Genomic DNA, 17809 nt, shown 5'->3' with positions numbered 1-17809 from the left:
ATGTTGTGAGGGTTCCTGCCTCTACCACCCTTTCAGGCAGTGAGTTCCAGATTCCAACCACCCTCTGGGTGAAAAAGTTTTTCCTCAAGTCTCCTGCCTCTTACCTTGAAACTATGCCCCCTGGTATTGACCCCTCTACTAAGGGGAAAAGTTCCTTTCTATCTACGCCCCTCATAATTTTGTACACCTCAATCAGGTCCCCCCTCAGCCTTCTCTGCTCTAAGGAAAACAACCCCAGCCTGTCCAGTCTCTCTTCATAGCTGAAGCGCTCCAGCCCAGGTAACATCCTGGTGAATCTCCTCTGCACCCTCTCCAATGTAATCACATCCCTCCTAGTGTGGCAACCAGAACTGCTCACAGTATTACAGCTGTGGCCTAACTAGCGTTTTGTACAGGTCCATCATAACCTCCCTGCTCTTATATTCTATGCCTCGGCTAATGAAGGCAAGTATCCCATATGCCTTCTTAACCACCTTATCTACCTGTCCTGCTGCCTTCAGGGATCTATGTACATGCACACCAAGGTCCCTCTGATCCTCTGTCCTTCCTAGGGTCCTACCATTCATTGTGTATTCCCTTGCCTTGTTAGTCCTCCCAAAATGCATCACCTCACACTTTTCAGGGTTAAATTCCATTTGCCACTGTTCTGCCCATCTGACCAATCCGTCTATATCGTCCTGTAGCTGGAGGCTTCCCTCCTCGCTATTTACCACCCCACCAATTTTAGTGTCATCCGCGAACTTACTGATCATACCTCCTACATTCATATCTAAATCATTAATGTACACTACAAACAGCATAGGACCCAGCACCGATCCCTGCGGTACACCACTGGACACAGGCTTCCAGTCACAAAAACAACCTTCAACCATCACCCTCTGCCTCCTGTCACTAAGCCAATTTTGGATCCAATGTGCCAAATTGCTCAAAGCAAGTCAAAGGGCACATTGTTTGATAACTGGGGTGTTACTATGCAACAGCTAATCTCTTGTGCAACACTCCTAAACAAAATCAGTAACACGGTCTCTCTCCTTCCAACTATCTTCCTTCTTCTTTCCTACTCTTGATCCTGTGTCACCCTGCGGGAACTTTAAATCCCTCCATCCAGCAGAATGAGTGATAAAAATCGAGCGGCTCTATATTTGTCGCTCCATTCCCGTCCCCCCTGCTGCTTTTGCCAGCAGCGGAGGTGCCCGACTCGGGCGCCCTCATTAATATAGGACTTAAGAGGACCGGCGGCGGAAATCTCGAGCGGCAGAGCGGGGCTATAAAAGGCCCCAGAGACCACGTAAGGCCTCACAGCGTCGGCGGGAATCTCGAGCGGCAGAGCGGGGCTATAAAAGGCCCCAGAGACCAGGTAAGGCCTCACAGCGTCGGCGGGAATCTCGAGCGGCAGAGCGGGGCTATAAAAGGCCCCAGAGACCAGGTAAGGCCTACCAGTCTCCAGTCTGGGAACTCGGAGGGAAGGAGAGAGGTAAAAAGTAATCCAAGTGTGACGTCACCAGAAAGCGGGTAAGTGATTGGTTGGTAAGTATTTCTCCCTTTTTAAGCTTAAATCTCTTTGGTTTATAGTTTCTAAGGTGTGATATTCACCATCTAGAATCGGGGCAGAGGGTATTTAAGAATAATATTAATAAATTTAATTAATTACATAGAATGGGAGATCAGGTGATGTGTTGCTGCTGCAATATGTGGGAGCTGGTGGACACCATTGTTGCTCACGGTGATCACATTTGCAGTAAGTGTTGGCTGCTCGAGGAATTCCGGCTCCGTGCTGAAGAGCTGGAGTCCGAGCTTCAAACACTGAGACACATCAGGGAGGGGGAGAGTTACCTGGACTCTGTGTATCACGAGGTATTCACACCAATTAAGATTAATTAATTCAGATGTAGTCCGTGGCCAGGGTCAGGATGGTGTGACTAGAAGTGAGGCAGGTACGGGGATCCAGGAGGTAGTGTTGGAGGAGCCGCAGCCCTTGCACTTGTCCAACAGGTTCGAGGCTCTTACTCCCTGTGAGGATGGGAACAGGGACTGCGGGGAGGATGAGCAACCTGGCCACAGCACCGTGGAGCGGGGGGCCATTCAAGTGGAGGGAGTTAAAAGGAATGTTGTAGTGGTAGGGGATAGTATCGTTAGGGGGATAGATAGAGTTCTTTGCAGCCGAGAGCAAGAGTCCCGAAGGCTGTGTTGCCTGCCCGGTGCCAGGGTTAAGGACATCTCCTCTGGACTGGAGAGAAACTTGGAGTGGGAGGGGGAGGATCCAGTTGTCGTGGTCCATGTTGGTACCAACGACATAGATAGGACAAGGAAGGAGGTTCTGCTGAGGGAGTTTGAGCAGCTAGGGGCCAAATTAAAAAGCAGAACCACAAGGGTAATAATCTCTGGATTATTACCTGAGCCACGAGCGAATTTGGCTAGGACAAATAAAATTAGAGAGTTAAATGCGTGGCTCAAAGACTGGTGTGGGAGAAATGGGTTTTGCTTCCTGGGACACTGGCAGCAGTACTGGGGCAGGAGGGAGCTGTTCCGTTGGGACGGGCTTCACTTGGCCAGTGCTGGGACTAGAGTCCTGGCGGATCATATAACTAGGGCTGTAGAGAGGGCTTTAAACTAACTAGTGGGGGGGGAGGTTCCTAGAGAGCAAATAATAAAAATGACAACAGAGAAGGTCATAGACTTAGGTAGCAGTGGGGAAATTAAAAACCAGAGCGTGTCAGGAAGGGGCAGAAGGTATGGAGTAAAAGGTAAAGTAATAAAAAGGGCAAAAGCAGGAACTAAGTGTCACAAAACATATTTGAAAGTTCTCTATCTGAATGCACGTAGCATTCGTAACAAAATAGACGAGTTAATGGCACAAATAACTACATATGGGTATGATCTTGTGGCCATTACAGAAACATGGCTGCAGGGTGACAATGCCTGGGAATTAAACATACCAGGTTATTTAACGATCAGGAAGGACAGGCAGGAAGGAAGGGGAGGTGGGGTGGCTATGTTAATAAAGGAAGGAATCACTAATACAGAGAAATGATATTGGGTCAAAAGATCAGGATAATGAAACAGTTTGGGTGGAGATAAGGAATAATAAGGCGAAAAAAACACTAGTGGGTGTAGTCTATAGGCCTCCAAACAGTGGCAACTCTGTTGGACGGAGTATCAATCAGGAAATAGTTGAGGCTTGTAATAAGGGAACATCTATAATTATGGGGGATTTTAACTATCATATTAATTGGACAAATCAAATCGGGCAGGGCTGCCTTGAGGATGAGTTCATTGAGTGTATTAGGGATGGGTTTCTTGAGCAGTATGTAACTGAACCAACCAGGGGGCAAGCAACCTTAGATCTATCTGGTCCTGTGTAACGAGACAGGATTAATTAAAAATGTCCTAGTAAAGGATCCCCTTGGAATGAGTGACCATAACATGGTTGAATTCCATATTCAATTAGAGGGTGAAAAGGTTGGATCTCAAACAAGCGTGCTAAGCTTGAATAAAGGAGACGATGAAGGTATGAGAGTGGAATTGAGTAGAGTGGATTGGGAAAATAGATTAAAGGGTAAGACGATACATGATCGGTGGTGTACATTTAAGGAGTTATTTTACAACTTCCAAAAAAATATATTCCACTGAGAAGAAAAGGGTGTAAAAGAAAAGACCGCCATCCGTGGCTAAGTAAAGAAATTAAGGATAGTATTCGACTAAAAACCAAGGACATATAAGGTAGCCAAATCCAGTGGGAGGATAGAGGATTGGGGAAACTTTAAAAGACAGCAAAAAATAACAAAAAGATTAAGAAAGGGAAGATAGATTATGAAAGTAAATTAGCAAAAAATATAAGATAGTAAGAGTTTTTATAGTTATATAAAAAGAAAAAGGGTGGCTAAAGTAAATGTTGGTCCCTTAGAGGATGAGACCGGGAAATTAATGGTGGGAAATATGGAGATGGCAAAAAAACTGAATGAATATTTTATCAGTCTTTACAGTAGAAGACACTAAGAATATGCCAACACTGGACAAACAGGGGGCTAAAGGGGGGGGGAGGAGCTAAACACGATCAAAATCACCAAGGAAGTGGTACTCGGTAAAATAATGGGACTCAAGGCGGATAAATCACCTGGACCTGATGGCTTACATCCTAGGGTCTTGAGGGAAGTGGCGGTAGGGATTGTGGATGCATTGGTAATAATTTTCCAAAACTCCCTGGACTCGGCAAAGGTCCCGGCAGACTGGAAAACTGCTAATGTAACACCCTTATTTAAAAAGGGCAGTAGACAGAAGGCTGGAAACTATAGACCGGTTAGCCTAACATCTGTGGTAGGTAAAATTTTGGAGTCCATTATTAAGGAGACAGTAACAGGACATTTGGATAATCATAATTTAATAGGACAAAGTCGGCATGGTTTTATGAAGGGGAAGTCATGTTTGACAAATTTGCTGGAGTTCTTTGAGGAAGTAACATATAGGGTGGATAAAGGGGAACCAGTGGACGTAGTGTATTTAGACTTCCAAAAGGCATTTGACAAGGTGCCACACAAAAGATCATTGCTTAAGATAAAAAAATCACAGGATTGGGGGTAATATTCTGGCATGGATAGAGGATTGGCTATCTAACAGAAGGCAGAGAGTTGGGATAAATGGTTCCTTCTCAGACTGGCAATCGGTAACTAGTGGTGTTCCGCAGGGGTCAGTGCTGGGTCCCCAACTCTTTACAATCTATATTAACGATTTGGAGGAGGGGACCGAGTGTAACATATCAAAGTTTGCAGATGATACTAAGATGGGAGGGAAAGTAGTGAGTGAGGAGGACATTAAAAACCTGCAAGGGGACATAGACAGGCTAAGTAAGTGGGCAGAGATTTGGCAGATGGAATACAATACTGGAAAGTGTGAGGTTATGCACTTTGGCAGGAAAAATCGTAGAGCAAGTTATTATCTTAATGGCAAGAAACTGGAAAGTACTGAAGTACAAAGGGATCTGGGGGTCCTGGTGCACGAAACTCCAAAGGTTAGTATGCAGGTGCAGCAAGTGATTAAGAAGGCCAATGGAATGTTGGCTTTCATTGCTAGGGGGATAGAATATAAAAATAGGGAGGTATTGCTTCAGTTGTACAAGGTATTGGTGAGACCGCACCTGGAATACTGCATACAGTTTTGGTGTCCATACTTAAGAAAAGACATACTTGCTCTCGAGTCAGTACAAAGAAGGTTCACTCGGTTAATCCCGGGGATGAGGGGATGGACATATGAGGAGAGGTTGAGTAGATTGGGACTCTACTCATTGGAGTGCAGAAGAATGAGAGGCGATCTTATTGAAACATAAAAGATTGTGAAGGGGTTGGATCGGGTGGATGCGGGGAGGATGTTCCCGATGATGGGTGAAACTAGAACTAGGGGGCATAGTCTTAGAATAAAGGGCTGCTCTTTCAAAACTGAGATGAGGAGGAACTACTTCACTCAGAGGGTGGTAGGTCCATGGAATATGCTGCCCCAAAAAGCTATAGAAGCTACATCATTACATAAATTTAAAACAGAAATAGAGTGTTTCCTAGAAGTAAAGGGAATTAAGGGTTACGGGGAGCGGGCAGGAATTTGGACATGAGTCTAGGTTCGGATCGGTCATGGCCCTGTGGGTAGCGGAGCGGGCCCAGGGGCCATGTAGCCTGATCCTGCTCCTATTTCGTGTGTCTAATTCTGTTAGATTCAGGAGATGGTTCTGTGATAGTGGATTGGCGGTTAGGATCAGATCAGCCATGATCTTATTGAATGGCGGAGCAGGCTCGAGGGGCCGATTGGCCTACTCCTGCTCCTATTTCTTATGTTCTTATTTACCCTGATGGCATTTTAACGACACACTGAGTGGGACAAACACCGCGGGCAAAACCAGTCGAGGAAGAGGTGGAAGCCCTAAAAGGTAAGCTTTAACCTCACCTTTGTGGAGCCAGGAGGAGGAGACGACTCAGTTTCTGCTGCTTTGGGCTCCTTCCCCATTCTCACCCATGAGGCCTTGCTGAACCGCTTCCCACCCAACTTACCAGAGTGCCCACCAGAGCTTTGCTTGCCAGCAGTGAGCCAGGTGCCTCTTTATGCTTGTTTCGGGTGGGAAACCGGTCGCTGGGACCAAGCAGTTAATACAGGCTGCGTCTCCCACGGAGACTCCCATGTGAGCGCCCTGCCGACTTCCCACACAAGGGTTAAAAGTCCCCCTTCTGTCTTTGTCTTCTCGTCTCTTTTCTCCACTCGATCAGATCTTTTGCATTGTGGTTTCCATTTTGTCAATCGCTGGTCACCGTTTTGTGTTCATCTCTCTTTTGCTGTGGCCTCCCTTTTGACTCGCTCCCAATCCGCCTGTACGGCTCTCGCATATTCCTTTTGCCATGTGCCCATTTACTGTTACCATTTTTAAAGCTCAAAATCTGCACCAATATTGTACCTGCCATGTACCATGTTGGAGTTGGTCGTGAGTTTAGGCAGAGAGAAGCTGTCCAGGATGTAGTGGAATACAATGCGAGTGAGTGAAGTGTAAAAGCTGGGAAGGGAGCAGCTGGTGGTGGAGTATGGGGTTGTAGGCAGCAAGCAGGTGCTGGGAGCACGCACTGGAAATGAGACCTGGGGAAGAGATAGGATTTGGGGCCACTTGACAGGCATGGGCATGGTCTGGAATCTGTTAGTACTATTTTTCTGGGGGAGGGGGGGGGGGGGGAAGGGAGGAGAGAGCAAGCTATAGTAGCAATAAAGAAAGAGAGTTTCATTACCACAAAACAGTTTTAGACTTTTACTCTGATTTGCACAAATTCACATTTTCAAAATGGCTAAATATTTTCCCAAAATATTCCCATAATATTGCACTCTTAGCCAAAGTGCTCTTCTGTCCGATTCCCACTCTAGTATTCTCCCCTCCAATAAACAATCTCATCATCCTTCATATCTTTAAATTAAGTTTATCCAGATATAGTATGCATCTTGCCTCTGCATCAAAGAAAGTTGACCAATAGTGTATCAGATAGGCCTAGTGAAGAGGAAAGTCAGCATTTCACTGCTAGTAATTGAAGTGAAGACATCCACTGTAGTTAAAGCGGCAATCCAGCTCGGTAGTGCGCACACAAGGAAACGAGATTAGGATCGAGTTTGTATGGAGGATTAGAATGCTCAATTCCTGCCAAACCCACAGAGGTGACCTCAAATAAATGACAGCATCTCTCATTTATACAAGCACGAAGCTAAAACTAAGGAAAGCCGTTGAACTTAAGAAGTCCCACCTGACTGTGGTTGTAGTAGAGGGGACCTGGATATTACTGCCGTCACCTTCTGGGGGTGGTGGAGGTGTGGTTCCAGGAGGTGGAGGTGCAGATACCCCAGTCGTGGTTGGTACTGCCATCTCTGAAGGCACGGTGCTATAATAACCAGCAACTTCCATTCCTGGTGGGGGTGGCGTTAGGCAGTACGTACCATCAGGCATCATGTAATATCCATAATACATGGTGGTCACTGCTGCTGTAATAGAAGAGATGTTTAATTAAAATCATATCCAGTTACTTTTCTCACGTTCACAGAATCTTTCAAAAAAGCTAGAATGAAACTGTCCTTTTTCATCATTGCTCAGGCCTTTTACTGGTAATGCTGAGCAGACGCTTAACCACAGCTGTATCAAATTGTTCAAATGTTTATTAGATTGCAATGCTAAAATGATCAATTAGACCGATTACTCAATGGGCCATATAAAAAAGTTAGCAAACCGGATTATAACTGGACTTTATATACAAAAATTATCCACCATAATCCTAATTTAAGCAGACCACTTCTTGACAAACTAGTTTTGCATTTATCAGGATTTAACTATAGCTCTGAAACAATTCACTTGATGTAAATTACATTATTAAATCAATGTTGATTAACCATCCAAGTACTACAAGATTGATTGCATCTTCGCTCAACTAGTCTTTTTGGCTTTACTAACTGAATGCAGTGTCAAAAAATGACGGGGGATGAATTCTCGTTAGAGCAGTAATACAATCTACTTGTTCAGGAATCCGCTGTCACTTTTGCTTTGAGGCAACAATCAAATCTGCTGGAAAGCATAAGTTTGTTAACTTAATCAGGTGGGGGTGGGTTGGACATTCTGCTCCCAAATCAACTTACAGGACAATACAGCAAGCATATACGCTCCGCCCCTCCGCCAAGACCCAGGGAAGTATATACCCTCCGCCAAGACCCAGGGAAGTATATACGCTCACCCCCTCCGCCAAGACCCAGGGAAGTATATACGCTCACCCCCTCCGCCAAGACCCAGGGAAGTATATACCCTCCGCCAAGACCCAGGGAAGTATATACGCTCACCCCCTCCGCCAAGACCCAGGGAAGTATATACGCTCACCCCCTCCGCCAAGACCCAGGGAAGTATTCACCTGCCAATACATTATTCTTGCAACACACCCATTCTAAACAACTGAAAGACATGAAAACAAACAATCAAGACAATAAGTTCACTACCTCACATTCTGGGTAAATATAGGCTAGACCAGGGGTTCTCTACCTTTCTGCTTCTGAGGCCTCCCTCCCGTGTTATAAAAATTCCATGCACCCCCTGTGACAAGTACTTTTTCTGTATAAAAATTAGTTATACAATTAAATATATATTTATTATTTTTGTTTTACTTACTTAATGTGACTAATTAGGAAGAGAAATTCCAATCATATTAACCCCGCCCCCTTTAATCAATAACTGGAAATTAGACGCAAGTTTATTTTCCCACTACCATTAAGTCAGAGACAAAGCCGAGACACAGATTGGCCCGGAATTTACGGTCAGCGGCAAAACAAAGGTGTTTGCCGCTGGCCCCAAAGTAAACTTCACACAAAGATCTCGCGATCTCTGCTTCGAGAAGTTCAGGTTTTCCAACGCGTAATTCAAATCAACGTAGTATAGTGGGAATTCCATAGTGTGAGCTGCTGTGACATCAACAAGCGGAACCCATATAAAACACTGGGTCGGCCTCAACTGGAGTACTGTGTCCAATTCTGGGCACCGCACTTTAGGAAGGATGTGAAGGCCTTGAAGAGGGTGCAGAAAAGATTTACGAGAATGATTCCAGGGATGAGGGACATCAGTTACGTGGATAGACTGTAGAAGCTGGGGTTGTTCTCCTTAGAGCAGAGAAGATTGAAAGGAGTTTTGATGGAGGTGTTCAAAATCATGAGGGGTCTGGACAGAGTAGATAGAGAGAAACTGTTCCCATTGGTGGGTCGAGAACCAGAGGACACAAATTTAAGGTGATTGGCAAACGAACCAAAGGTGACATGAGGAAAAACTTTTTTACGCAGCGAGTGGTTAGGATCTGGAATGCGCTGCCTGAAAGGATGGTGGAGGCAGATTCAATCATGGCTTTCAAAAGGGAATTGGATAAGTACTTGAAGGAAAAAAAATTTCAGGGCTACGGGGAAAGGGACTAGCTGACATGCTCTTGCAGAGAGCTGGCACGGGCTCGACGGGCCGAATGGCTGTCTTCTGTGCTGTAACCATTCTATGATTGCGACCGCAAATTCCAGGCCATTGTGTACTAATATATGTGTATAGCCTTAAAGTCGCAAAGCTGAAACACAGAATACTTAAATTGGAACAATAATTGAAGCGGAGTATTAGGGAGTAGTCCTGCAATCCTATTTAAAGCATCACCATTGGAAAGGGTCAGATGCAGGACAATGCTGAGGAAGGAAAACCTACTAGATTTGCTGAGGTACAAATATGTGTATTTAAAACGTGAACACAGCCTTTTCCACTCCCAATTTTAACATATACACAAATGCAGGTTTTCAAAAGCCATCGTACTTAAAAGACACCTTTTCTTCCCAATTCTACACTTCTCCTAAGGAATGTTTACCAGATTAAACCTTTCAATGCTGGTAGCACTAACTTTCTTCTGGGTGATTTCCTTTCCTTTTTTTTTTAAAGATATTCAAGAATCAGCTAGTGACCTTCAATACTCAATCTGCTGTAGAACCCAAGATTTATAATAAATAACAAGTTTAAGAAATAAATCTGGATAGGTTTAAAAAAAGACAATTCACTATTCCCACCAGTAAACATCTGTCCAATACTGCCCACAGTAAAGATAAACTTTTAAAATTAATTCTAACATTTTGTGCTCACCATAAATATTTGAAGCAGTGGAAGATGCAATTCTAAGGGGAGAGAGGGAAGCAGTGGGTTAGCTTTGGGTTGATCCAGCAAAGAGCCAACACAGGCAAAATAGGCCAAATGGCCACCTTCCATGCTGTAAACTTCTAGAGGCAGAAATTGGTTAGCGCCCGACTAGGCGCAAAAAGGGCGGTGTGACTACAGCGGCAGCAGAGAGAGGTCGGCCCGAGGATCGCCGGAAATTGGTCCTCAGGCCTCAAAACCACGAAGCCAGCAATCTGCGGACACCAATCGGATGTCCCGCTGCAGCTCGGCAGTAGGGCTCAGAGTAAGATCGGCCAGTTTAGATGTCGGCAGTGGCCCTCCGGTAGGTCCTGGGAGGCGAACGGGTGGATGAGTGCGGGCCAGCACTCCTGCTCCTCCTAGCTCCACATTAAGGCAAGTGTGGAAAAAAGGTTTACTTACCTTCTAATCAGCGCCCCTTTAAGGACTCCTGGTGAGGCTGTTTTAGAGCCAGAAAAACTAGGCATTGAACATATTTCAGGCACCGATCACGTGTGGGAGTTTGCGCTGCTAAATTGGTCATTTTTGCCCCCATTGTACACTCGAAAAATGGACAAAACAGGGTCCAATTTCTATTCCTATGGTTTTATCCTATTGTATTAAATTCGACTACGACACAATATAGACAAGTGTTTATAATATGACTTACATACGAGAAGGATGACACTACCTTTCCCAGTCCGCAGTAATAGAGGAAGCAAACAATAAAATAAATACGGCCAATTTCGGGACAAATTTCCCCACTCCCTAAGGCAATCAAGCAAGCTCAAGGAAAGATAGATTTGCATTTCTATAGCGCCTTTCACGACTACTGGATGTCCCAAAGTACTTTACAGCCAATGAAGTACTTTTTGACATGTAGTCACCGTTATGTAGGAAACGCGGCAGCCAATTTGCACACAACAAGCTCCCACAAGAGCGATGTGAGAAGGACCAGATAGTTTGTTTTAGTGATGTTGATTGAGGGATAAATATTGGCCAGGGCACCAGGGATAATTCTGCTCTTCTTCGCAATAGTGCCACGGGATCTTTTACGTCCACAAAGAGTGCAGACGGGGCCTCGGTTTAAAGTTTCATCCGAAAGACGGCACCTCTGACCAGGGCAGCACTCCCTCAGCACTGCCCTGGAGTGTCAGCCTAGCTTTGTGTGTTCAAGTCTCCGGAGTGGGACTTGAACCCACAACCTTCTGACTCAGAAGCGAGGCTGCTACCAACTGAGCCACAGCAGACACTGAATCCATATTTCTGCCTACTATCTAAGACACAAGATATCCAATACTTTACCAACTGAACCTCGGTTGTGATGCGCTATCACAGGTTGACAATATGGTAATCCACGATGCATCAGGAAAGTCCGCAGTTCCAAGTTTCCCCTTTGCTTAACAAATATGTTTGTGATTTTATCCCATTTAATTGGCTATTTTCTACTTTAGTTATTGATCACTTACACAAAGTCTTTCTCCTTGATTTCAAATATATCTTCAATCACATTCTATCAAAAACGAATTCTGCAATATAAATTCCATGACAATTCCTCACCCACCCCACTAGCTTTAAATGAAGTATATAAACAAACTTAGCCATTCCCCTTCCTTATTATTCCAACAATTTACCTCTCCACTTTAGGGCTCCAACCTGACTCCTTATCTCATGCATTAAAGAAAACACATACAGAATAACCTCATTATTCCCTCCCTTGTCCAGCTGCCTCGCTCTCCCCGCACTCTTGCTGTTTTTCATGTACTCTTGATCAGGCCCTAACAGTTCCCCTCTCAGACTCAACACCTCCTTTACCGACTGGGCACAGGCCCAAGCTCTGCTCCACCACATTATCACGGAAAATCTCTGCTCTGCTGTCTCCATGCTTGCTTCCACATGGTTTAATATGCAGGTTATAAATAATTCTGTTTATATACTGATCTAAGGGCTCTTCAAATAATCTTTTATATTAAAAGTCTTAGATCAATCATTCCCATGAATTTTGATAACATGTTTTAACCTGTCCTTTCAACCAATCAGATCTCAAAACCTCGTTGTATTGTCATTTCTGGTCTGTCCAGTCACAGAAATGGTCAATGAATGACCTCTTCCACAAAAAACATATGCAACCAAAAACAGAGGCACACATCCACAATGGCAGTCCCTCGCCCATCGCACTCCAGACCCCTCAAAGTAATTTGAATACAAAAATTCAGTAATTCATTATAAAAGACAGACACAATCTATAAACTTCCCGTTCTTACCTTCCAATAGCTCTGGTTTTCCCCCATCTCCCACTCAAAAGAGCCCTGATCGTGGGTACACCCTCCCAGCTATCAGACAATACCACACCCGTCCACACCACAGCACTTCAAGGCCCAGCCTAATGCAAGACCAACATGAGGAATCCATGTACAGCAGAGCAAAGGCATGCTTATAAATGTGCCTCTCCCTCTTCCACTTTCCACAAGTGAGAGCAAACGGGAGGGATAGAAGTGGGTTGAACGGGAGAGGAATGGAGGGCACGGGGAGAGCAATGGGAAAGGTTTTCTTTTTGTCCACGCTCAATGCCACAGGAGATCTACTGGTATCAGTAAAAACAACAGGCAATCTAAACAAAGGCTATTCTCAATTACTGCGGTACAAATTTGGAAATAATGCATGCTTTAATACATTAGGATTCCTAAATAACAGTTTACAGTACGTAACATTGAATATATTCCAAACAACTGCCAAGACAAGACTACTTCTTTCTGCACCACTTTTGAAAGTTTTAATATGCACAAGTTGTTCTTTCACAAGACAGTCTGGATGGAGAAGGTCTGTCAGCCCATTTATTCTCATTTCCAGAATATAATAAGAACATAAGAAATAGGAGGAGTAGGCCATGTGGCCCCTCGAGTCTGCTCCGCTATTCAATAAAATCATGGCTGATCATCAACCTCAACTCCACTTTCCCGCCCGATCCCCATATCCCTCGATTCCCCTAGAGTCCAAAAATTTATCGATCTCAGCCATGAATATACTCAATGACTGAGCATCCACAGCCCTCTGGGGTACAGAATTCCAAAGATTCACAACCCTCTGAGTGAAGAAATTCCTCCTCATCTCGGTCTTAAATGGCCGACCCCTTATCCTGAGACTATGCCCTCCGGTTCCAGACTCTCCAGCCAGGGGAAACAACCTCTCAGCATCCACCCGGTCAATCCCCTTCAGAATTATGTATGTTCCAATGAGCTCACCTCTCATTCTTCTAAACTCCAGAGAGTATCGGCCCAATCTACACAATCTCTCATCATAGGACAGCCCTCTCATCCCAGGAATCAATCTAGTGAACCTTCGTTGCACCGCCTCCAAGGCCAGTAGATCCTTCTTTAGATAAGGAGACCAAAACCATGCCCAGTACTCCAGGTGTGGTCTCACCAAGGCCCCGTACAATTGTAGCAAGACTTCCCTTACTCGTATACTCCAACCCCCTTGCAATAAAGGCCAACATGCCATTTGCCTTCCTTATTGCTTGCTGTACCTGCATGCTAGCTTTCTGTGTTTCTTGCACGAGGACACCCAAATCTCTCTGAACACATTTAAAAGTTTCGCACCATTAAAAAAAATTCTGTTTTTCGATTCTTCCTACCAAAGTGAATAACCTCACATTTCCCTACATTATACTCCATCTACCACCTTACTGCCCACTCACTTAGTCTATCTATATCCCTTTGCAGAATCTGTGTGTTCTCACAGCTTACTGTCCCACTTAGCTTTGTATCATCAGCAAACTTGGATACATTACACTCGGTCCCTTCATCAAGGTCATTAATATAGATTGTAAATAGCTGAGGTCCCAGCACTGATCCTTGCGGCACCCCACTAGTTACAGCCTGCCAACCTGAAAAAGATCCGTTTATCCCTACTCTCTGTTTTCTATCTGTTAACCAATCCCCTCTCCATGCTACTAGATTACCCCCAACCCTATGAGCCCTTATCTTGTGTAATAACCTTTTATGTGGCACCTTATCGAATGCCTTTTGGAAATCCAAATATACTACAACCACTGGTTCCCCTTTATCTACCCTGTTAGTTACTTCCTCAATATAATAAATTTGTCAAACACGATTTCCCTTTCATAAAACCATGTTGACTCTGCCTAATCATGTTATGATTTTCTCAGTGCTCTGACACCACTTCCTTAACAATGGATTCCAGCATTTTCCCGACGACTGATGTCAGGTTAACTGGCCTGTCGTTCCCTGTTTTTTCTCTCCCTCCTTTCTTGAATAGCGGTGTTACATTTGCTACCTCCCAATCCGCTGGGACGATTCTAGAATCTAGGGAATTTTGGAAGATCAAACTCAATGGACCCACTATCTCCAAGCCACCTCTTTTAGAACCCTAGGATGTAGGCCGTCAGGGCCAGGGGATGTCAGCTTTTAGTCCCATTAGTTTCTCTAGTACTTTTTCCTCTACCTATATTAATTACGTTAAGTTCCTCACCCTCATTAGAGCCTTGGTTCCCCACCATTTTTGGTATGTTTTTTGTGTCTTCTATTGTGAAGACAGATACAAAATATTTCTTTAACGTTTCTGCCACTTCCTTATTCCCCATAATAATTTCTCCTGTCTCAGCCTCTAAGGGGCCAATGTTTACTTTTGCTACTCTCTTCCTTTTTACATACTTGTAGAAGCTCTTACAATCTGCTTTTATATTTCTTGCTAGTTTTCTCTCATTCTATTTTTTCTCATCAATTTTTTGGTCATCCTTTGCTGGTTTCTGATCCTCTCCCAATCCTCAATCTTACTACTATTCTTCACATTATAAGCTTCTTCTTTCAATCAAATGCTGTTCTTAACTTAGCCACAGATGGATCACTTTTCCTGTGGAGTTTTTGTTTCTCAATGGAGTGTATGTGTTGAGAATTATGAAATATTATTTTAAATGCTAGTCACTGCTTATCTACCGCCATACCTTTTAATGTATTTTTCCCAATCTACCTTAGCCAACTCACCCCTCATACCTATGTAATTGGCTTTATTTAAGTTTAAGACTCTAGTTTCAGACTTGGGCAAGTCACTCTCAAAATTAAGGTGAAATTCTATCATATTATGATCACTCTACCACAGAGGATCCTTTACTATGAGATTGCTAATTAACACTGTCTCATTACACAATACAAGATCTAAAATAGTCTGTTCCCTGGTTGGTTCCATGACACATTGTTCTAGGAAACTGTCCCAAATGCATTCCATGAACTCATCCTCCAGGCTACCTTTGGCAATTTGATTTGTCCAGTCTATATGAAGATTAAAGTCCCCCACGATTATTGTATGTAACCCAATGTAACCGCTATTCATGCCCTGTATAACTATATACTTTTTTGACAGCTGTCCTAAACTTGCCCTTTTAGTCGTCACTGAAAACAAGGAATTGCAGGCCATCTGCACTGAAAACCACTAATGGCCCATCACAACAGATTTATAGAAAATTAACATCCATCTTCCTCACCTTCAAACATAGTAAAATTACAAAACTGTAGAAGTTTTGACTTGCTACAATATAGCTTAATATAAAAGGTTACAGAATTTCTCAGAGGAATTGTACAAGGTCGGTGAAAATTGGATTGTGACCATGGTGTGTTATCACTCCTTGCCCTCTCCGCAAAGTTTGACAGTTAATCATGGCACCCTCCTTCACCAGCTCCACAGAACTGCCCTTACAAAGTACCTAACTAGATGATGAAGCACATCATCACGCTGCTCGAGCCTTCGCTGTCATCTCCAGAGTTCTACCAAGGATCCATCCTTAGCTCCCTCCTCTTCCTTCTCTATATACTTCCCCTTGATGAAATCATGCAGAAACACAGGGCCAGTTTCCATACCCATGCTGAGGACACCAAGTCCCACTCCAGAGACTTGAGCACAAAAATCTAGGCTTTTAAAAAAATGTGTTTATGGGATGTGGGCGTCGAAGGCAAGGCCAGCATTTATTGTCCATCCCTAATTGCACTTGAGAAGGTGGTGGTGAGCCGCCTTCTTGAACTGCTGCAGTCCATGTGGTGAAGGTACTCCCACAGTGCTGTTAGGGAGTTCTAGGATTTTGACTCAGCGACGACGAAGGATCGGAGATGTACTTCTAAGTCAGGATGGTGTGTGACTTGGAGGGGAACTTGGAGGTGGTGGTGTTCCCATGCGCCTGTTGCCCTTGTCCTTCTAGGTGGAAGAGGTCGCGGGCTTGGGAGGTGCTGCTGAAGAAGCCTTGGCGAGTTGCTGCAGTGCATCTTGTAGATGGTACACACTGCAGCCACGGTGCGCCGGTGGTGGAGGGAGTGAATGTTTAAAGTGGTGGATGGGGTGCCAATCAAGTGGGCTGCTTTGTCCTGGATGGTGTCGAGCTTCGAGTGTTGTTGGAGCTGCACTCATCCAGGCAAGTGGAGAGTATTCCATCACACTCCTGACTTGTGCCTTGTAGATGGTGGAAAGGCTTTGGGGAGTCAGGAGGTGAGACTCTCGCCGCAGAATACCCAGCCTCTGACCTGCTCTTGTTACAGTATTTGTGTGGCTGGTCCAGTTAAGTTTCTGGTCAATGGTGACCCCCAGGATGTTGATGGTGGGGCAATCGGCGATGGTAGTACTGTTGAATGCCAAGGGGCGGTGTTTAGACTCTCGCTTGTTGGAAATAATCATTGCCTGGCATTTCTGTGGCGTGAATGTTACCTGCCACTTATCAGCCCAAGCCTGAATGTTGTCCAGGTCTTGTTGCATGCGGGTATGCACTGCTTCATTATCTGATGAGTTGTGAATGGTGCTGAACACTGTGCAGTCATCAGTGAACATCCCCATTTCTGACCTTATGTTGGAGGGAAGGTCATTGATGAAGCAGCTGAAGATGGTTGGGCCTAGGACACTGCCCTGAGAAACTCCTGCAGCGATGTCCTGGGGCTGTGATGGTTGACCTTCAACCACCACATCCATCTTCCTTTGTGCTAGGTATGACTCCAGCCAGTGGAGCGTTTTCCCCCCGATTCCCATTGACTTCAGTTTTACTCGGGCTCCTTGACGCCACACTCGGTCAAATGCTGCCTTGATGTCAGGGGCAGTCACTCTCACCTCACCTCTTGAGTTCAGCTCTTTTGTCCATGTTTGGACCAAGGTTGTAATGAGGTCGGGAGCGGAGTGGTCTGGGCGGAACCCAAGCTGGGCATCAGTGAGCAGGTTATTGGTGAGTCAGTTCCGCTTGATAGCACTTTCGATGACACCTTCCATCACTTTGCTGATGATTGAGAGTAGACTGATGGGGTGGTAATTGTCCGGATTGGATTTGTCCTGCTTTATATGGACGGGACATACCTGGGCAGTTTTCCACATTGTCGGATAGATGCCAGTGTTGTAGCTGTACTGGAACAGCTTGGCTCGAGGCGCGGCTAGTTCTGGAGCACAAGTCTTCAGCACGATAGTTGGGATGTTGTCAGGGCCCACAGCCTTAGCTGTACCCAGTGCGCTCAGCCGTTTCTTGATATCACATGGAGTGAATCAAATTGGTTGAAGACTGGCTTCTGTGATGGTGGAGACCTCAGGAGTAGGCGGATCATCCACTCGGCACTTCTGGCTGAAGATGGCTGCAAATGTTTCAGCCTTGTATTT

General features: G+C 44.8%; 1 protein-coding gene across 11 annotated transcripts in view; it reads right to left on the bottom strand.

Moving 5' to 3' along the window:
- Positions 1-17809, bottom strand: part of sfswap (splicing factor SWAP) — a 114826-nt gene that overhangs the window by 73134 nt on the left and 23883 nt on the right. For 10 of the 11 annotated variants that reach the window (XR_015081782.1, XR_015081783.1, XR_015081784.1 and 7 more), the window contains exon 8: positions 7257-7491. Coding sequence is in view for 8 of the 11 variants with exons in the window: in XM_086011898.1 (XP_085868024.1) it covers positions 7257-7491 (235 nt within the window). In the remaining 3 variants the exon portion in view is untranslated. The remainder of the gene's footprint in view (positions 1-7256; positions 7492-17809) is intronic. The other variant, XM_086011899.1, reaches the window with a different exon arrangement.

The sequence above is a fragment of the Somniosus microcephalus genome, chromosome 19, assembly GCF_052327205.1.
Source record: "Somniosus microcephalus isolate GS21.2 chromosome 19, FLI_Smic_1.0, whole genome shotgun sequence".
NCBI lineage: Eukaryota > Metazoa > Chordata > Chondrichthyes > Squaliformes > Somniosidae > Somniosus > Somniosus microcephalus.
This window is presented reverse-complemented; position numbering and strand designations above follow the sequence as displayed.